Below are 22224 nucleotides of genomic sequence, written 5' to 3'. Positions count from 1 at the left end.
AAAAATTTGAATCCCTCCCCCCTACCTTTTATTCCCAGAGCTAATGTGGGGCTTTGCTAGCAGCAGTGGCTCTTCCATCCCAAGGACTGGCCCATAGATTTCCACTGCTCTCCTCTCCTCTGTCTTCTGCACATCTGCTTGTCAGGCACTAGACCCAGCTGTTCCTCCTCTTTCTCATCAGCCACTTCCAGACCTGGCGGCTGTTGACTCTCCTTCTGAGGGCTGATGGACGGCCTAGTCTCTCTCTCTCTCTGTCTCTGTCTCTCTCTCTCTCTCTTTCTCTCTCTCTGTCTCTGTCTCTCTCTCTCTCTGTCTCTTTGTCTCTCTCTGTCTCTGTCTCTGTCTCTGTCTCTCTCTGTCTCTGTCTCTCTGTGTCTCTGTCTCTCTCTCTCTGTCTCTCTCTCTGTCTCTGTCTCTCTCTCTCTCTCTCTCTGTCTCTGTCTCTCTCTCTCTCTCTCTGTCTCTCTCTGTCTCTCTCTGTCTCTCTCTGTCTCTCTCTCTGTCTCTCTCTCTCTCTCTTGCCTCTGTCTCTCTCTCTCTCTGTCTCTGTCTCTCTCTCTCTCTCTGTCTCTCTCTCTCTCTCTCTGCCTCTGTCTCTCTCTCTCTCTCTCTCTCTCTCTGTCTCTGTCTCTCTCTGTCTCTGTCTCTCTCTCTCTCTGCCTCTGTCTCTCTCTCTCTCTCTCTCTCTGCCTCTGTCTCTCTCTCTCTCTCTCTCTGTCTCTCTCTCTGTCTCTGTCTCTCTCTGTCTCTGTCTCTCTCTCTCTGCCTCTGTCTCTCTCTCTCTCTCTCTCTGCCTCTGTCTCTCTCTCTCTCTGTGTCTCTCTCTCTGCCTCTGTCTCTCTCTCTCTCTCTGTCTCTCTCTCTGCCTCTGTCTCTCTCTGTCTCTGTCTCTCTCTCTCTCTCTGTCTCTCTCTGTCTGTCTGTCTCTGTCTCTCTCTGTCTCTGTCTCTCTCTCTCTCTCTCTGTCTCTCTCTCTCTCTCTCTCTGTCTCTGTCTCTGTCTCTCTCTCTCTCTCTCTCTGCCTCTCTCTCTCTCTCTCTGCCTCTCTCTCTCTCTCTCTCTCTCTCTCTGTCCTGTCTCTCTCTGTCTCTCTCCGCCAGCCCCATTCCCTCTTCCCCCTCGGAGCTCTCAGGTTGCCTTAATGCCGACCCCGACTCCCACGCTAACTCCTCCTCTGATTCAGCTGCTGGAGGGGCCGGTGGCCACCAGGCCACAACCCAGTGGCTGAACAAATGGTTGTAAGTTGAGGGCCACTAGCTCTTTTTTTTAATTGTTCTTCCCATATGTCTTTGCCAGGAGGAAGACATGGCCGAATTAGCTTCCCAGCAATACTACGTGGATTATGGATCCGAAATGGTCTTGGAGCGTCTTTTGAATCTGATTCCCTCCTACATTCCCGACCGAGAGATCACGCCTTCCAAAACGGTCGAGAAGTGGGCTCAGTTTATCATCGCGGCCCATAAAAAGGTAACGCGGAGGGATTCCCTTTTGCAACAGGAGTGAGAGTATGCAGGATAGAAGGCCCATCTGCAGTGGATAAGAGACCATGAGTTCAAGTCCAGCCTTAGGCATGAAATCCAGCTGGATGACTTTGGGTCAATCATCAAGTGACAGTGAGTTCTAGTCCCACCTTAGGGACGAAAGCCAACTGGGTGACTTTGGGCCAATCACTGGGAGACGGTGAGTTCTAGTCCCGCCTTAGGCATGAAAGCCAGCTGGGTGACTTTGGACCTATCACCGGGAGACGGTGAGTTCTAGTCCCACCTTAGGTACGAAAGCCAACTGGGTGACTTTGGGCCAATCACTGGGAGACAGTTCTAGCCGCCTTAGGCATGAAAGCCAGCTGGGTGACTTTGGGCCAATCACCAGGAGACTGGGAGTTCTAGTCCCACGTTAGCCATGAAATCCAGCTGGGTGACTTTGGGCCAATCACTGGGAGACGGTGAGTTCTAGTCCCACCTTAGGCAAGAAAGCTTGTTAGGTGACTTTGGGCTAATCATTAGGAGACAGTGAGTTCTAGTCCCACCTTAGGTACGAAAGCCAACTGGGTGACTTTGGGCCAATCACTGGGAGACGGTGAGTTCTAGTCCCACCTTAGCTTGTTAGGTGACTTTGGGCTAATAATTAGGAGACCGTGAGTTCTAGTCTCGCCTAGAGGAATTTCCTAACAGTGAAGAGAATTAACCAGTGGAACGGCTTGCCTCTAGAAGTTGTAGGTGCTGGAAGTTTTTAAGAAAAGTGTGATGACCCAGGGTGGGATACAAACGTAACAAAATCCAAAACGTAAATAAATGTTCTTTATTAGCCCCACTGTTCTAATAATACTCAGCTGGAGGTAAAACATACTCAAAAATAGTCTTCAAAAGAAAGCAATACAGTCCGAACTTAATGAGCAGATAGAGGTGAAATAAACAAAACCTAAACAAATTACAATGATGACATTTCCACAACGGAAACAGGATAAGTAATTACCAAATTCAAGGAGATAACAAGACGCAGTCTGTTGGAAGGACGCCAAACAAGATAACTTCAGCCCAAAATAAAACACGCTTTGTTTCCAGTGTTCACCAGTACACAGGTCCAAACTCTTATTCAGTTCTCACACCTGCAGCCCAAGAAGGGGATCAAGGCCCTTTCCTCCCCCATAGACCACGCCATTCACGTTTCTCCCTTATCCCCTCCTCCCTGCATGCCCTAGGATGGAGAGGGGATGGGCCTGGGTCCTCCTCTGACTGCTCAGCCAGCCTTTGCCCTTCCCCAGCCTCCTCCACAACCTCCGGAGCCACACTTCCACTCCCTGTCAGCTGTTCCTCCTCTCCCTCAGAGTCAGTCTCCACCAGGGGTATGACAAAAAAATTGGATAAACATTTATCTGAAATGGTATAGGCCATTTATAGCCCATACTATAGGATCTCCTGCTTGAGCAGGGGGTTGGACTAGAAGACCTCCAAGGTCCCTCCCAACTCCGTTATTCTGTTAATCCGTGTCAAGGGGACTGGAGATTAAATCATATGAAGAACGGGTTACTGGGCCTGGCTAGTCTAGTGAAGAGAAGGACCGGGGGAGACAGGAGAGCAATATTTCCAATATTTGAGGGGCTGCTCCAGAGAGGAGGAGGGGGTCTAGCTATTCTCCAAAGCCCCTAAAGCCCCAACAAGGAACAATGGATGGAAACTGAACAAGGAGAGATTCAACTTGGAAATAAGGAGAAACTTTCTGACAGGGAGAACAATCAACCCATGGAACAGAAGTTGCCCTCCGGAAGTTGTGGGAGCTTCATCCCTGGAGGCTTTCAAGAAGAGACTGGACTGCCCTCTGTCAGAAATGGTGTAGGGTCTCCTGCTTGGGCAAGGGGTTGGACTAGATGACCTACAAGGTCCCTTCCAACTCTGATTGTCTGTTATCTGTTACCAATATTTTTTTTTCCCTTTGTGTTCCAGGGAATTTATACTCAGAAGAGGATGGATCCTAAAAGAGTTAAGGAGGAAGTGGTGGACTTCGCTCGCTTCAAGTGGCCTTTGCTCTTCTCCAGGTTCTACGAAGCATTTAAGTTTTCAGGTAAGCTCCAAAGTTTCCCATCGCTCGAAGACGACAGATTCACAAACGACAGATTGCTCAACAGGTAGGAGGTCACTCATGCAATTAGTTTGTCAACTTTTCCTGATCACGTGTGCTCTTCTGCCAGCATTTGGGACGCCCCAAGCACCTTCTCCAATCACAAAATGCTGCTGTCAGGATTCCAGCAGTCACCCCCATTTAAATCATGAGCCTCGAGCCAAACTTCCAAAACTAAACAGGATTTATTGGGAGTTAACATGCCATGTTGGTGTAGCCGACTCTGAGGTACATCATTCATTGTCACCCTTGACCCTGGTTTTCCCCCCACCCCTCTGGTGTATCGTAATTCATATTCTCCAATGGGACACATCCATAGCCAAGAGTCATCAATCACGCTCTCCAGTTAGAATTTTGCATGGCAGAAACTTCAGTCACCTAGTCACTATCACTGAAAAATATTTATGGAATGCACTTTCGATTTCCAAGCTGCCGCACTGCTCTTTCAAACCCCTTTCCCCCTCTTCCTTTCTGTTGGCAACTCTAAAAGACCATAAAAATATTGTACGAGTTGACAGCTGCAAGATTTCAGTCAACTTCCAAGTGTTTTTAGAGTTTTCAAAAGATTGCTTTGTTTCTTGGATCGTTACATTGGTATTAATTCTCTACTCTTAGCTTATTACTGATACACATCATGTAACAATCCTCATCTTAACTTACTTGCTTCTGTAAGCATATTTTCTATTCACTAGTCTCTAACTTTCATATTTTTTCTCTAACCATCGATAAAACGAGTCCTCGAATATTTTCTGTGTGTTCCTCATCAAAATATCCCACCTGAATTACTGAGCCTACTGTAATTCAGTTGGGATATTTTAAGGATGGATGGAATAGTAAATGTTCTATTCAGGATATAGACAAAATGGTTTCTTGCAGAAAACCTGTTTGGTAGATTTCTAACTAGCACATGTAAAATGAGTCCTTGAGTTATGACCATAATGGAGCCTGCCCATTCTGGTCGCAACTCATGATGGCTGTATGATTTTGTGACCTCTTTTGTGGCAGGTATTAAGAAAACCCACTGTGGTTATTCATTGGATGAATAACCTGAGCACTCAGGTAAAATCTGTGGTCATTTAGCGACCACTGAGGTTGAATCTGTGGTCGTTAAACAACCCTCTGTGCTTTGGAAAATAAATTGACTCCCTGTTCTGTGTGGCAGCTCCTCAAATATTGGAAGACTGCTATCATGTCCCCTCTAGTTCTTCTTTTCATTAAATTAGATATATCTAATTCAGTTCAGAACACAGCTGGAAGGGTCCTTGGAAGGTCTTCTAGTCCAACCCCCTGTATACAAGCAGGAAACCCTATATCAGGGGTGGATAACCTTTTTGGGCTCCTGTGCAAAAAATGGTGCGGGCGCTAGCATGCTAGCACTCACATGCCAGCACCCAGAAGACAATGCCCCCCTGCACGCCCCCTATGCATGCACGCGCAATCCCCACCCACCCACCTCACCGCCCCCTTACCCGCACTGCGCCTCACAGGTGATTTTGACCGGTTTGAGGCCTTTTTCAGCCTCCCAGAAGCTTGAGGAAGGCTTCTGCAGGCTTTGCAGGCCGAAAACTAGGCCCGTTTCGTCACTTCCGATATTTCCGGAAAAACAGGAAGTGGCGAAACGGGGCTAGTTTTCGGCCTGCAAAGCCTACAGAAGCCTTCCTCAAGCCTCTGGGAGGCTGAAAAAGGCCGAAAATCGGCCGAAAATCTGCTGTGAGGCGCGCGCATGCGCAGTGAGGTAAGTTTGCCTGCAGCTCATATGCTGGCACAAATGGCTCTGCGGGCCACCTGTGGCCCACATGCCATAGGTTCGCCATCACAGCTCTATACCATTTCAGACAACTGGTTATCCAATCTCTTCTTAAAAACCTCCAGTGATGGAGAGTCCCCACAAATCCTAGTGGCAAGTAGTTCCACTGGTTAATTGTTCTTCCCGTCAGGAAATTTCTCCTTAGTTCCACGTTGCTTCCCTCCTTGATTAGTTTCCATCCATTGTTTCTTGTCCTGCCTCTTCAGGTGTTTGGGGTGACGTTTGGGGGGGAGACCACACCTGCCTTTCCTTCCATTTTTTCTTGTCTAACACCAGGTCCCAGCCTTCCACAAAACGAACTGATTGTAGCTGTGAACTGGACTGGGGTATATTTTGTAGATGAACAAGAGCAAGTCCTTCTGGAATTTTCTTTCCCGGAGATAACCGCTGTCTCCAGCAATAGGTAAGACCTTTAAAAACAACAACAACCCAGGTAATCCATAACTGCGTGAACCGTGGCCTAAGGAAGTATTTCTCAAACTTGACAAATTTAAGAGATGTGGGCTTCAACTCCCAAGTTGCCAAGGTTGACAAAACACTGCCGTAAGTGGCCATTTCCAATTATCTAGAGAATTGGTAGCACCGATCTGGATCCTCAATAATCAGTCTTAATATTTCTTATATTTCAACCTCATTCTGCCCACTGGCCAAAATTGGTGCCAATTTGTCGCCAGCCAAGCAGAACTCTGAAGCCAAAACCAAATTTAGTTTCTGAGGCTCTCTTGCAAGAAATATAGGTGCCATCATACTTCCCCCAAACAGGCGATCTGTGTGTTTTGTGTTTGTGTGTGTGATGGACACACAGAATCAAACCTGAAGTCTTCTCATTCCTTCATTCAATGGCCGGATTCTTTCTCTAATGGCCACGTTGTGTTTGCCCAAGGAAGCCAAGTACATATTTTTGCCAAGGGGTTGGGAAGACTTCTAGGGTTAACATTTCAGGCTGAATTCTTTCCTTTTGGTCGTCTTTTCTGCAGTGGAGGGAAACTCCAAGGACAGAGTTTCATACTGGCGACCATCAAAGGCGACGAGTACACCTTCACGTCCAACAACGCAGAGGACATCCGGGCCCTGGTGGTCACCTTCCTGGAAGGGCTGAGGAAAAGGTCGAAATACGTGGTCACGCTGCAAGACAACCCCAATCCAGGTGAGCCGAGGAGCCAAACGGAAGGATTTAGTGAGGGAAATTGGGAGTTAATTCCTCAAGTGAAAAGGCTTTCCTTCCCTTTCCTTCCTTTTTCTCTTTCCTTCCTTTCTTCCTTCCTTCCTTCCTTCCTTCCTTCCTTCCTTCCTTCCTCCCTCTTCCCTCTCTCCCTTACTTCCGTCCTCCCCACCTTCCTTCCTGTTCTGTCTCCTCCTCCCTTCCTTCCTTCCTCCGTCCATCCCTCACCTTCCCCCTTCTCTCCTTCCTTCCTTCCCGTTCGCTCTCCTATTCTCCCTTCTTTCCTTCCTTCCTTCTTCCTTCCTTCCTCCCCCTGTTCCTCCCTCCTCCCCCCTTCCTTCCTTCCTTCCTTCCTTCCTTCCTTCCTTCCTTCCTTCCTTCCTTCCTTCCTTCCCGTTTGCTCTCCTATTCTCCTTCCTTACTCATTCACTCTGTCCCTCCCTTTCTTCCTTCCTTTCTTCCTTCTTTCCCATTCTCTCTCCTATTCTCCTTCCTTCCCATTCTCTCTCCTATTCTCCCTCCCTCCCTTCCTTCCTTCCTCCCTCCATCCCTCCCTCCCATCCTTCCTCCCTTCCTGTTCTCTCTCCTATTCTCCTTCCTTCCTTCCCATTCTCTCTCTTATTCTCCTTCCCTCCCTCCTTTCCTTTCTTTTTTCCCTCTTTCCTTTTTTTCCTATTCAGACAATGGATCCGCTCAACATTCTCTGTATTCATTTAATGGCCACAGTGATTCATTTAATGACCACAACAAAAAAAGACCGTAAAATCAGTGTTCATGTGGGGAATCTGCTTAACAACTACCATAACTTATGACCATAAATTTTGGGCTCAATTATGGTCATAACTTGACAACTATCTGCTGCTGGCTGAGGAATTCTGGCAGTTGAAGTCCACAAGTCTTAAACTTGCCAAGGCTGGAGACCCCTGGTCTTAGTTCATCCTTGGTCTTGAGGGGTCATTGGCCTGGAGCCCAGATCATCCTGGCAACCACCCAGAGGTGTTATACCCCTGGTGGAGACTGAGGGAGAGGAGGAACAGCCGACAGGGAGTGGAAGTGTGGCTCCAGAGGTTGTGGAGGAGGCCGGGGAAGGGCAGAGGCCGGCTGGGCAGTCAGAGGAGGACCCAGGCCCATCCCCTCTCCATCCTAGGGCACGCAGGGAGGAGAGGATAAGGGAGAAACGTGGTCTACTGGGGAGGAAAGGGCCTTGATCCCCTTCATGGGCTGCAGCTGTGACAACTGAATAAGAGGACGGACATGCATATGGGCCAGTGCTGGAAACAAAGCGTGGAAATATCTCTAGTTTATGGTTCCTCTCTAAGTTTGGTGTCCTTCCCAGTTTGTGTTCTGATATCTGTGGACGTCTTCAAGCCCTTATCTTGCCTGGTTTGTGTTGTTTTTTACTCTTTATAATTTAAACAGCATTTTCCTCCTTCTTGTAATTGCTTGTGGGGGAGTTTTTTGTCTCCTGTCAAGAAAATATGGAGCTTGGAAGCCAAGTGAAGGAATAAAAGGGGCTTCACCTGTTTTTTTTTGTGTGACTGTGTTTATTTTGTATCCCATCCTGGGTCATCACACAGAGATCTTCTCTAGGTAGATCCAGATCTTTCTCTTGTCCTCCACACCACGCCGACATCTTCCAATTCTGTCTCTCTCTCTCTCTCCAGCTGGCGACGACTCCGGTTTTCTCAGCTTCCTCAAAGGAGATTTGCTAATCCTGGACCAAGACACGGGGGAAAACGTCATGAATTCCGGCTGGGCCAACGGAGTCAATGAACGGACCAAGCAGAAGGGAGACTTTCCGACCGATTCGGTCTACGTCCTGCCCACTATGACCACGCCTCCTCCGGACATCGTGGTAAACTGCCCGATACAAGCGCCGATGGCTTCAACAGAGAAAAATAGGAGTTTTCTGGGGGAAGATGTCCATAGTCGCTTGATTGAGCTGGGAGGCCATTGAAATTGAATGAATGAATGAATGAATGAATGAATGAATGAATGAGTGAGTGAGTGAACAAATTTCTATTTTCCTGAAACTGGTCTGGGGGAGTCCTTGGTGCTTTCTGAACTTGGCTGTTTTCTTGCAGACGTTTCATTACCCATCTAGGGAACATTGTCAGTGCCAGAAGGGAAGGGAGTTTGCAGAGAGAAAGAGGAAGAGGAGGAGGAGGGCTGACATAGAAGGAGAAGGACTGTGGGGTCCTCGGTGCTCTCTGAACTTGGTTGTTTTCATCCAGACATTTCACGACCGAATTAGTTAACATCATCAGTGCTGGAAGGGAAGGGGTTTGCAGAGGGGAGGAGGAGAACTGTAAGGTCCTTGGTGTTCTCTGAGCTTGGTTGTTTTCTTGTGGATATTTCATGACCCAACTAGATAGCATCATCAGTGCTGGAAGGAAGGGTGGAGGGGTTGTACCTTATTTATATACAGTAGCTTGGCTGGACAGTGTTGATGGCATAGGTTTTTTTTTCTTCATCCTTCATTAGGATCTTGGTTTCTACTCTGCTCAGTACCAATAGAAGAGAATATTTGAATATTTTCAACAGGGTTGAACTGTGGGGTCCTTGGAGCTCTCGGAGCTTGATGGTTTTCTTGCAGACCTTTCATGACCCAACTAGGGAACCTCATCAGTGGGAGAAGGAGGAGGAGGAGGGGGAAGAGGAGGAGGAAGAGGAGGACTGTGGAGCCCTTGGTGCTCTCTCAGCTAGGTTGTTTTCTTGCAGACATTTCATGACCCAACTAGGTAATATTATCAGTGCTAGAATGGAGTGGGGTTTGCAAAGAGGAGGAGGAGGAGGAGTAGGAAAAGGAGGAGGAGGAGAACTGTAGGGTCCTTGGTGCTCTGGGCTTGATTGTTTTCTTGCAAACGTTTCATTACCCAACTAGGTAACATCATCAGTGCTAGAAGGGAAGGGGTTTGCAGAGAGGAGGAGGAGGAGGAGGAAGAGGAGGAGGAGGAGGAGGAAAGTCAGATTCACTTAATTTCCGGGTGACTAATTTAACCACATGCAGTGACTCGCTTTAACGACCGTGCAAAAAATATTGATGCAATTTGCGGGGGGGGCGGATGTTGGAGAAAGTGGGAGTCACAGGACTTCCTCTGATTCGTTTTCAGTCCATTTTTATTTGCAATAACTCCCTGGGACCTTCTCTGCTCCCCCCGGCTCCAGGCTTTGGTAACCATGACTCCAAATCAGAGGCAAGAAGTCCTAAGGACGTCCCAGCTGGTGATGAGCGACAGCGAAGAAAGGATCAAGCCATACACGCTGGAAGAATTCTCCTACGATTATTTTAGGTAAAGCCGTCAAAATTGAGCTGAATATCAGGTGGGAAGAACTTGGTGAGTTCACCGCACTGAAGAGTTGATCCTTACTATCTATGCAGGTGGTCCTCGACTTAAACGACCACACTTGGAGCTCAAACTAGTAACACGTTTAACCCCACCTTCCAGTTCAGCCTCCTCGTCTCCTATATTGGATACCCTTGTCAGTTTTCATCCGGCGTCTTCTTTTTGTGATGAACTAGCAGTGTACCTGTGTTTCGCTTACGAAACTATTTGGTTGGGCTTTTTGGGGAGGAAAATAAGAGGGAAAAATTCTGCCTCTGCCTACCAGCATCCATCGGTATTCATCTGGCTAGCGTCCTGTCAGTGTGTGGGAGAGTTGAGGGCTGTTTGGAAACCGAAACAGTTTTTGCTGTGTGCGCAAGAAGGAGACAGCGAGGAGCCTGGGCGTGGCTTAGCTCAACTGTTCTGTCCTAAAGCTGCTTGGTGCTGAGAAACTGAAACTGAAACTCCTCTGCTTGTGTTTTGCATTAGGAGCAGATTTCTTTCCAGGTGGGAAGGGGGAGTAGAACTCCTTAGCATCAGAGCATGTTAATAATAATAATAATAATAATAATAATAATAATAATAATAATAATAATAATAATAATAATAATAATAATAATAATAATAATATAGGAAATGCTAATGCTCTGATGGTCATTTGGAAAAACCCTTTCTTAGTCAGTACCCAGAAGCCAAGAGGAACATACATGCCAAATTTCAAGTTTGTAGTCTTTATGGTTCTGGAGATTTTGTGATGATGTGTGAGGGATATTTCGCTTTTATAAATATAGATTGGCTTCTTTTTGAAACCAACTTATAGGGTTGTCTATCTACCCATCTAACCATAGTTTGAACTGGGAAACTATGACCATCCTAGACCAAGCCGAGTCCAAAATCATGGCTTGATTATGAGAAAACCCATGATGGGTGTCCATTTCAAAGGTTAAGCAAACCAACAATGCTTTCCATCTGTTGCATTCCTCTTTTGTCCATCCCTTCCTTTATTCTCTGATTTCTTTAGTTTTTAAATCGGTCACATTTTTAATGAGTCTCTTTCGGGTCTGTCTGCATCAGCTCCTGGATTTTTAATTTGGCTGGACATTTAATTTCCCAGTCTGAAGTTTCCCACCCTCTGAGGAGTCAGACAAATCATAACACCAATTAAAGAGAAATACTAAAAGTCGCCATCAGTCAATTGCAGAAAGCAGCTTGATTTGGAGCAGGCGTATCTCCGCGGATTTGAACTCTAGACCCAATCTAACAAAATGAAATTCAAGATAAACAAAAGTAAGGTTTTCTTCCCTCTTAGGCAAGAAAAACCAAATGTGCAGGTACAGATTTGCTGACACCTGGCTCAATAGCAGCAACTGGGAGAGGGATCTCGAAGTCTTAGTGGTCAGTGACTTAAATATGAGCCAGCAGTGTGCAGCAGCATGCAAAAAGCTAATACAATCCTAGGTTGCATCAACACAGGGATAGAATCAAGATCACATAAAGTGTTAATACCATTTATAAGGCCTTGGTAAGGCCACACTTGGAATACTGCATCCAGTTTTGGTTGTCACGGGGTAAAAAAATGATGTTGAGACTCTGGAAAGAGTGCAGAGAAGAGCAACAAAGAGGATTAAGAGGATGGAGGCTAAAATATATGAAGAACAGTTGCTGGAATTTGGGTATGTCTAGTTTAATGAAAAGAAGGACTAGGGGTGACATGATAGCACTCTTCCAATATCTGAGGGGTTGCCACAAAGAAGAGGGAGTCAAGCTATTCTCCAAGGCACCTGAAGAGGCAGGAGAAGAAGCAACGGATGGAAACTAACCAAGGAGAGAAGCAACTTGGAACTAAGGAGGAATTTCCTAACATTGACAACATCTTGTGACTTTAACACCATCAAGGTCCAAGAGGTGAACAAAAATGCCAAATCCAGTCTGAACATCTGGCTGACTGCAATAAGCCATAATTAGAAGGAAATGTATATATTTTATTTTTAGAATAGAATAGAGTAACAGAGTTGGAAGGGACCTTGAAGGTCTTCTAGTCCAACCCCCTGCTTAGGCAGGAAACCCTACACCACTTCAGACAAACGGTTGTCCAGGCTCTTCTTTAAAACTTCCAGTGTTGGCGCATTTACAATTTCTGGTGGCAAGCTGTTCCACTGGTTAATTGCCCTCACTGTTAGGTAGTTTCTCCTTAATTCCAGGTTGCTTCTCTCCTTGATGAGTTTCCATCCGTTGCTTCTTGTCCTGCCTTCAGGTGCTTTGGAGGTTAGCTTGACTCCCTCTTCTTTGGGGCAGCCCCTGAGATATTGGAGCACTGCTATCATGTCTCCCCTAGTCCTTCTTCTCATTAGATTAGATATACTCAGTTCCAGCAACCCTTCTTTATATGTTTGTGCTTTCCTTAGTCAAAGTACCCAATCCTAGGACCGACGCATAGACATAAACATTGGTGCATTGTGCCATTTTCCCAAGCCATACTGGCTGGTGAGCCAGGCCAAGATTACCAAATGACAGGTTAACAGATAATCAGAGTTGGAAGGGACCTTGTAGGTCATCTGGTCCAACCCCCTGCCCCAGCAGGAGACCCTACACCATTTTTAAAAGATGGCAATCCAGCCTCTTCTTGAAAGTCTCAACTGATGGCGCTCCCACAACTTCTAAGGGCAACTTCTGCTCCATGGGTTGATTGTTCTCCCTGTCAGAAAGTTTCTCCTTATTTCCAGGTTGAATTTCTCCATCAGTTTCCATCCATTATTCCTTGTCTAGCTTTCAGGTGCTTTGGAGAATAGTTGGATCCCTTCCTCCTCCCTGTGGCAGCCCCTCAAATATTGGAAGACCGCTATCTTGTCTCCCCTGGTCCTTCTCTTCCCTAGACTAGCCAGGCCCAGTTCCTGCAACCGTTCTTCATATCTTTTAGCCTCCAGTCCCCTAATTATCCTGGCTGCTCTTCTCTGCACTTTTTCTAGAGTCTCAACGTCCTTTTTGATAGCGACCCAAACTGGATGCGCTACTCTAGGTGCGGTCTTACTAAGGCTTTATAGAATGGTGTTAGCACCTGTTAGGGTTTGGAGATTAACCCCTAGAAGAGTATTGCAGCAGTAGTCAAGCCAGGAAGCCAAAGGAGAGCGGAAGGGCCCCAGAGTATACACACACTGAACACAAACACTGTTTGTAGTTTAAATAGTTTTTAATCCAGTTAGAGTTTAAGCATTGTCATTCAGTCCATTAAGTCATTCACAGTATTTCCATCCAGTAAGACTCACTAGTATAGTCCAAGTTAAGAGTCCTTGCAATATCTTTATCAGCCGATAAAGATATCTTCTCCTCCTCCGGTTTCACTCTCCAGAGAAACAAACGCTGGATATTCAGTAGAATTACGCAGTAAATCAGCAAACAGTAGCAAACAATAACAGTTTAGTCTCAGGCACTCACAGTCAGTAATCACAGTTAGTCGCAGTAGCACACAGTAAGTCGCAGCAGCACTCAGTTACAGCCAGCAACAGTTACAGCCAGTAAGCTTTCCAGCTTCTAATGCTTCCTTATATTGTAACTTCTAACCGCACCCTTAATCGGCTAATTGCCTGCTGCATTGTGCTTAAAGTGATAAGCACTTAAACCATGATATCTAAGTTTTATATATTTATTCACCCAAACCATATTTGGTATCAATGTTATACCTAACATACTCCCCTTTTGGGTGATATAAATATATAATACCTTTACAATCTAATCCCATATTTTTCACAACTCTCCTGGTGCTTACTGGCACCTTGGGCTTTAGTAAAATTATCAGCTAAATTGTCCTCCGACATACAGTACTCTAGCTGAATCATCTTACTTCTTACAGATTGTCTCACGTTTAGGTATCTTAGATCTGTATGCTTGCTCCTTGTTTTTACTCCAATATTTGTGGCCATTTGAATTGCTGCCTGATTATCTTCATGTATAATTATAGGATAATCTACAGTTATACCTATATCAATTAACATTTGTTTATACATTATTAATTCTGTACATAACAAAGATAAACAGGAGAATTCTGCCTCCATAGTAGACAAACTTATATGCTGTTGTCTTATTGACTTCCAGCCTATTAATGTATTACCCAGCATTATGGCTGTTCCTGAAGTCGACTTTCTAGTGTCTCTTTCTGATGCAAAGCTAGCATCTGCATAAGCACTCAGAATTAAATCACCCTTTGGTTCTAAATACAATGAATAATTCATTGTCTTTTTAAGATATCTTAATATCCTCTTAGCTGCAATCCAGTGTCTTTCACATGGTGCAGAATTGAATCTAGCCAACTGATTCACGCAGTACGAAATATCTGGTCTAGACCAATTACTAATATAACTCAAACTACCAATTAAAGATTGATAAATCACCTTATCAAACTCCGGGCTTTGTACATCAGTGTTGCTAAACTCCTGACTCATTGGAGTCTTAGCTGGCTTACAAAGCTCCATCTTGTAATCTTTTAGTAATTTGCTTATCTTATCTTCCTGAGATATCTTAAAACCTTTCCGTGTTTTCTTTATATTCAAACCGAGATACTTCTTTATCTCCCCTAATTGCTTGATCTTTATTCTCTTTCCTAATGATGCTATTATTTTATTTGCTTCATCATTAGTTTCAGTTATCAATGCAATGTCATCTGTGAATAGTAATAATAATGATACTTTCCCATTTGTCTCCCTCTTAAACAGACATGGATCGGCTAAACCAGCTTTAAATCCTATATTGTCTAGTTCCTTTACAATATACTGGTTCCATTCATAGCCTGATTGTTTAAGACCATAGAGACTTTTCTTTAACAACCAACAATCATTATTATCCTTATTTTCACCTTTAATACCAACAGGTTTTTTCATATAAATAATATGTTTTAATGGGGCGTGCAAGTAAGCAGTTTCCACATCTAAATGGTTAACTATATAGTTTTTACTAGCTGCCCACACTAAAGCTGCCCTCAAGGTTGCTGCCTTAAGACTAGGTGCAAACACCTCATCATAGTCATTAGCATTCTGCCTAAAACCTTGGGCTACTAACCTTGCCTTATGAATTAAATTACCATCTTTATCTATTTTTACCTTAAATATCCATTTGCAGCCAATGGATTTCTTTCCTACAGGTAATTTGGCATTTTCATACACCTTCATATCACTTAATGAATTCAGTTCCTTATTCATTGCTGCATACCATTTTTCTTTTTCCTTATTAGGATACTTTTTAATTTCTTCAACAGAATTAGGAACTTGATTAATCTGGCACACTGTGTTAGCCTGGTACCTATCAGGCGGTCTAGATACACGTGTAGTTCTTCTGGGAATTACAGGGCTTACAGGAGGACTTTGTTGAACTACTACCTGTTCATCTTCCTCATCCTGTTCAGCTATTGAATCTGTTTCTTCCTTTATGGGCACTATTTCATCCTGTATTTGTCTCTTTACTTTATTTTTAAAGTTACAGGGATAACTAATGGGATTTCTATAGGATTCAATAATTACATCTTTATTGGCATCCTGTTCTAATTTCTCCCATCCTTCATGTTCTAGAAATTGGGCACTAGCACTACATAACACTTTAGATGTGCCTTTCTCCCAAAATCTATATGCCCTATGGTTTGCCTGATAACCAACGAAGAAAAATCTTTTAGCTCTATGTTGCCCTTTTTTTCTGAGTTGTGCAGGAATATGCACCCATGCTGGTGCACCAAATGTGTGCAGGTAACTTAGATCAGGTTTCCTGCCATGCCATCTGGTGAATGGAATTTCACCTGTTGTTGTATTAACAACGTTGTTCAATATGTTATTAGCACACATTGTAGCCTCCCCCCACAAAGAATCAGGTAACCCAGAATCATTTAACATTGTTCTAACCATTGCCTGTAGTGTTTGGCCTCTTCTTTCAATAAAAGCGTTATGTTCTGGCCTGTATGGAGCAGACTTCTTATGCTCTATTCCAGCTACCTTAAGTCTGTTCTGGAATTTGTTATTAACAAATTCCGTGCCATTATCTGTCACCAGGGTTATCAGTTGACGTTTAGACTTTCTTTCAGCAAACCTAAGCCAATTGAAAAAATGTTGATATGTTTCAGTTTTGCTTTTCATTAAATAGCAAAACCCATATCTAGAATAATGGTCCATAATGCTCAGTATATATCTAGCACCCCCCATACTGGGTTTCTTTGGACCTATTATGTCTGCAAATACTAGTTCTAAAGGTTCTTTTGTTTTGAAACCATTTAGCCTATTTGCAGGCAATACCTTGCTCTTATCTTCACAGCAAACATTACAACGCAAATATTTATCACAAGATTTTAACCTTATTCCTTCAGATAACTCAACTGTACGTTTTAGCATTTTAAAATTTACATGCCCCAAACGCCTATGCAATAAATGGATACATTCATCATGAGGCTTTATATTATTAAATACAGTTTGAGCCTCCCTTTCTTACTATTATCTAATACATATAATGTTCCATTTAAAGCTGCAGTTACCCTTTTGTTATCTTTTTCAATTATGCAATTATTATCTTTAAAAGTAATTACATAACCTAATTTATCTAATACCCTTACTGAAAGCAAATTAAACTTTAGTTGTGGTACATACAACATTTTTATATCCTGGTTTATGTACGGACAACGTGCAAAACCTTGACCTTTCGCTTTCAAGTTCCAGCCGTTAGCAAGAGATATATGTTGAGAACTTGTAGACATTTTTATAAATTTTGTCTTATCTCTTGTGATGCAGTGGGATGCGCCACTGTCAACCACCCATAAATTATTCTTCACATCAGAGTTGCTAAACGTGGCTAGTTCAAATGCTTTCTTTGGCTTTTTACATTCTGGCTTTTTCTCTTTTTGCAGAATCTTGCCAAATGTCCTCTGCCTCCACAATTAAAACACTTTTTAATTGTGTATGCCGTTGAAGATAAATTCTCTTCTTCCAGGTGCTTTACTTTGCTTTGCTGGTTTCTTTCAAGCTTTGAAGATAATTTCTCTTCTTTCTTATCTTCTCTCAGCTCGTCACGCTCACGCCTTCTTCTGGCTTCTTCTAGTAGCCTGCCTGTAATCTCGGTTAATGAGAGGCTTTCTTTTGGCAATACTTCTAACGAAGTCACATAGTCATCATAGCTTTGATCTAATGAAGATAATATTATGTAGACTTGTTGCAGTTCATTAAATATAAGCTCTTTTTCTTGCAATTCTTGAAAAATGCTCTTCATACAGTTTAAATGAACTAACATATCTCCATTCCTCTGAAGATGCGTTCGAAAAAGCTTCCGTGTAAGATTTATATGTGCTCCTACACTGTCCCGAACATAAATCTTCCTGAGGTTCTCCCAGCAGTTTGCAGCATTTTCTTCTCCACGAATATGGACAAGCTGCTGATCACAGAGAGTCAGTCCTATGATGCATAAAGCCTGCTCATTCTTCAGTTTAAAGTCTTGTAACTTTTCGTTATCATCATCATTAGCAGGATCCCAGCTACTCACATCTGGTGGGTTTGCTATAATGTCCCACAAACCTTCTCTGCGTAGAAGTAAACTACATTTCATTGACCATGAAACATAGTTTGTTCCATCCAGCCTGGATATCATGGACAGTTGTGACAAATTTACTTGTGCCATTACTCTTCAGATATTTTGACTATTTTAAACTAATTAAAACAGTTTGTTTTTACAGTAATGTGCAACTCACACCAACTCTCTCTGCTATATCCTGGTTAGTTAGACTATGCTGCTGGGCCCATAACCAATGTTAGGGTTTGGAGATTAACCCCTAGAAGAGTATTGCAGCAGTAGTCAAGCCAGGAAGCCAAAGGAGAGCGGAAGGGCCCCAGAGTATACACACACTGAACACAAACACTGTTTGTAGTTTAAATAGTTTTTAATCCAGTTAGAGTTTAAGCATTGTCATTCAGTCCATTAAGTCATTCACAGTATTTCCATCCAGTAAGACTCACTAGTATAGTCCAAGTTAAGAGTCCTTGCAATATCTTTATCAGCCGATAAAGATATCTTCTCCTCCTCCGGTTTCACTCTCCAGAGAAACAAACGCTGGATATTCAGTAGAATTACGCAGTAAATCAGCAAACAGTAGCAAACAATAACAGTTTAGTCTCAGGCACTCACAGTCAGTAATCACAGTTAGTCGCAGTAGCACACAGTAAGTCGCAGCAGCACTCAGTTACAGCCAGCAACAGTTACAGCCAGTAAGCTTTCCAGCTTCTAATGCTTCCTTATATTGTAACTTCTAACCGCACCCTTAATCGGCTAATTGCCTGCTGCATTGTGCTTAAAGTGATAAGCACTTAAACCATGATATCTAAGTTTTATATATTTATTCACCCAAACCATATTTGGTATCAATGTTATACCTAACAGCACCTCCCTTGATTGACAGCCCGTTTTCTTCGCCAGGCCTCCTCCCAAACACACCCTGAGCAGGGTGATGATCACCAAAAACCGAGGGAAAGACAAGTTGTGGTCCTACACCAGGGAGCCAATCAAACAGCCCCTGCTGAAGAAGGTCCTAAGCAGCGAAGAGCTATCTCAAGAAGCCTGCATGGCTTTCATTGATATCCTTCTGAATTTGGAGTCAATTGAGCATTTTCCCCCACATGTGAAACATCCTATGGAGTCTGATGCTGGTTTCCTAGGAACATAAGTGGTGGCCTTCTGGTTGGGAGCCCAGGTCCACCTAGTCCAGAACTTGTTCTCTCGGTGGGCCACCAAACTGCCCTAGGGAGCCCGCTCATCTCCCAGTAGATGGCCTTCAGAGGCAGCCTCGTTGCCGTCAAAGCCAGGGTTCTCCAGGGACTTCCATGGATTTGGTTTTAGACGTTTTGGGAAGCCAGCCAGGTGGGGCGTCAGCGCCAGATCTTGAGGTAAGAGCTCACCTGGACTTCGGTTCACCTCCCTTTTCCCTCCCGGGTCTCATTTAGATTAGCTTCTCGTTGAATGGACAAGATTTCTCCAACTCTTCGGTTCACTATGGGCTTGTCATGCAAAGGATGTCCAATGTCTAGAGGGAGGGAGGGAGGGAGGGAGGGAGGAAGGAAGGAAGGAAGGAAGGAAGGAAGGAAGGAAGGAAGGAAGGAAGGAAGGAAGGAAGGAAGGAAGGAAGGAAATGACAGAATGACAGGGAGGGAGGGAGGGAGGGAGAGGAGAAGGAAGGAAGGAAGGAAGGAAGGAAGGAAGGAAGGAAGGAAGGAAGGAAGGAAGGAAGGAAGGAAGGAAGGAAGGAAATGACAGAATGACAGGGTGGGAGAGAGGGAGAGGAGAAGGAAGGAAGGAAGGAAGGAAGGAAGGAAGGAAGGAAGGAAGGAAGGAAAGAAATGACAGAATGACAGGGTGGGAGAGAGGGAGAGGAGAAGGAAGGAAGGAAGGAAATGACAGAATGACAGGGTGGGAGAGAGGGAGAGGAGAAGGAAGGAAGGAAGGAAGGAAGGAAGGAAGGAAGGAAGGAAGGAAGGAAGGAAGGAAATGACAGAATGACAGGGAGGGAGGGAGGGAAGGGAAGGGAAGGAAGCAAGGAAGGAAGGAAATGACCAAGTGGGAGGGAGGGATCCTTATCTTTAATTATATCCTTAACCGGGACACCCATCCTGAAGTACATGGGCGATTACCCCTCCAAAAGGACCCGCTCCGTGAATGAGCTAACAGATCAAATCTTTGAAGGGGCCTTGAAGGCTGAAGCTCTCCGAGACGAGATTTACTCGCAGGTCCTGAAGCAGCTGACCGACAACCACGTGAAGTAAGTGGTGTTTTTTTTGCCTCTCTCTCTCCGCTGGGCTGCCTTGCTCTGATGGTGCCAACGCTTTCTCTATGAGAAGCGTAACTGCCAGAATCGCTACAACGATTGATGATGCTACAACGGTCGTAAGCACACAAAAAAACAACGGTCATAGGTTGCTTTTTTTCAGTGCCATTGAGAACTACCTGTATATACTGAGATATCGCTAGATGCCTAGCTTGCTTTGAAGGAGTCTCTTTATCTTTGTCCAGAATATTATATAGTGCGCTTTTGTATTTCTTGCGGGAAAGGTACAGCGAAGAAAAAGGCTGGGAACTGCTCTGGCTGTGCACGGGACTCTTTGCGCCTAGTAACGTCCTGCTCCTTCATGTCCAGAGGTTCGTCCAGTCGCGGAAGCATCACCCGCTCGCCAACGACTGCCTGCAGAGGCTGCAGAAGGCTCTGAGGTTCGTGCCCCGTGGCCGAAACCCCCCCCCACCCCATTTGGGGAAGGAGGAATTGGGGGAAGCCCGGAGAATGGGATGCTGCCGGTATAATAACAACTGGTTCGGTTCAGGGGTTGCCAACCTTTTGCATCTCAGGGACCACCAAATTCATAATTTTTAAATCCCATGAACCAGAGACCCTGGGAAAATCCCCCCCAAAAAAAATCTGCAGGAAAATCCCCCACCCCGTGTTCCTACCGATCGATCGTTCTTTATTTGGGATCGCAGGATACCGTCTCCAGCTCCGTTTTCAGGGAGAAAGAGAGAGAGAGACTTTTAGCTTCATGCAAGGAAAGCAGCAGGAGCCGCAGAAATCTTGCTTTCTCTCCCCCAAACTCTGCTAGAAATGAGTCTTTGCACAGCCTCTTGGAGCAGGAGGCCTTGCAGGGTCCCAAAGACTAATTTCTGGAGGAGTTTGGGGCAGAGAAAAGAAGACTTCTGCTACTTTCCTTGCGTGCAGCCAAAAGCAGAAGAAGAAAAGCGGAAAGAAGCAGCCCGATGGCAGGGCAGGCACGTGGGGCTAGTGGGGCAAATTCCCCCCCTCCGCCCTTTCCCCCCTCCCCTCACTATCTCGTGTTGTTCGCAAGGCAGACGATGCAAGCCTTGCCTTCCCGTGCAGCTTGGATTTAATTGCTTTGTGGGGGGAGACATTTCTCTGCGGACCACCAAAATTTTCTCGCAGAACACCAGTGGTTCCCCGGCCCACTGGTTGGCGACCACTGGGTTCGGTGATCGCGTGCTTCGCGTGAACAGCAATGCAAAAGTCCTTACCCTGCTGTGTTACTTCAGGGGAGTAACACAGCTGAGGAGCAGCAATCCAATCTTCCACGCGGACCAGCTGGGACGATAAAGGTCAGCACAGCACAGGGGCAGGCAGGGAGGCCCCACATGATTGTCAGAGTAAACTGGTTCACTCCCAGCTGATCTTCGGAGCTAGCGGTTTGCCCGAACCGATCTGAACCGGCAGAATCCCACCCCTGGGAAAGCCGCTATTCGGCTGAGAATGGGAGAACCAATCCACTGAATCAAGTAGTAGTGAGAGAAAGTTAGGTCAAGAGGCTGGGCTAGGCGCTGGGTGATGGTGAGTTCTAGTTCCAGCTTAGGCTGGGTGACTTTGTACCAATCACCAGGAGACTGTCTAGTCCTGCCTTAGGCATAAAACCAGCTGGGTGACTTTGGGGCAATCACTAGGAGACGGTGAATTCTAGTTCCACTTTAGGTACGAAAGCTGGTTGGGTATCTTTGGATCAATCACCAGGACCTGGTGAATTCTAGTTCCACCTTAGCCATGAAAGCCAGCTGGCTGAGTTTGGCCCAGTCACCAGGAGACAGGGAATTCTAGGCCTGCTTTAGTCACAAAAGCCAGCTGGGTAACTTTGGGCCAATTGCTTGGAGACAGTGAATTCTAGTTCCACTTTACGTACGAAAGCTGGTTGGGTATCTTTGGATCAATCACCAGGACCTAGTGAATTCTAGTTCCACCTTAGGCTTGAAAGCCAGCTGGCTGAGTTTGGCCCAGTCACCAGGAGACGGTGAATTCTAGGCCTGCTTTAGTCACAAAAAGCCAGCTGGGTAACTTTGGGCCAATTGCTTGGAGACAGTGAATTCTAGTTCCACTTTACGTACGAAAGCTGGTTGGGTATCTTTGGATCAATCACCAGGACCTGGTGAATTCTAGTTCCACCTTAGGCTTGAAAGCCAGCTGGCTGAGTTTGGCCCAGTCACCAGGAGACAGGGAATTCTAGGCCTGCTTTAGTCACAAAAGCCAGCTGGGTAACTTTGGGCCAATTGCTTGGAGACAGTGAATTCTAGTTCCACTTTACGTACGAAAGCTGGTTGGGTATCTTTGGATCAATCACCAGGACCTGGTGAATTCTAGTTCCACCTTAGGCTTGAAAGCCAGCTGGCTGAGTTTGGCCCAGTCACCAGGAGACAGGGAATTCTAGGCCTGCTTTAGTCACAAAAGCCAGCTGGGTAACTTTGGGCCAATTGCTTGGAGACAGTGAATTCTAGTTCCACTTTAGGTACGAAAGCTGCTCGGGTATCTTTGGATCAATCACCAGGAC

General features: G+C 45.1%; 1 protein-coding gene across 1 annotated transcript in view; it reads left to right on the top strand.

Annotated features, from left to right (window-relative positions):
- Positions 1–22224, top strand: part of MYO7A (myosin VIIA) — a 116734-nt gene that overhangs the window by 78011 nt on the left and 16499 nt on the right. The window contains exons 32-40 of the mRNA XM_087965983.1: positions 1297–1467; positions 3441–3558; positions 5699–5825; positions 6400–6569; positions 8249–8439; positions 9753–9877; positions 18338–18495; positions 19520–19673; positions 19964–20119. Of these exons, the coding sequence (XP_087822109.1) occupies positions 1297–1467; positions 3441–3558; positions 5699–5825; positions 6400–6569; positions 8249–8439; positions 9753–9877; positions 18338–18495; positions 19520–19673; positions 19964–20119 (1370 nt within the window). The remainder of the gene's footprint in view (positions 1–1296; positions 1468–3440; positions 3559–5698; positions 5826–6399; positions 6570–8248; positions 8440–9752; positions 9878–18337; positions 18496–19519; positions 19674–19963; positions 20120–22224) is intronic.

This window comes from Notechis scutatus, chromosome 5 (assembly GCF_049901735.1).
Source record: "Notechis scutatus isolate UNSWTSFEM ecotype Mainland chromosome 5, rNotScu1.2, whole genome shotgun sequence".
Lineage (NCBI taxonomy): Eukaryota > Metazoa > Chordata > Lepidosauria > Squamata > Elapidae > Notechis > Notechis scutatus.
This window is presented reverse-complemented; position numbering and strand designations above follow the sequence as displayed.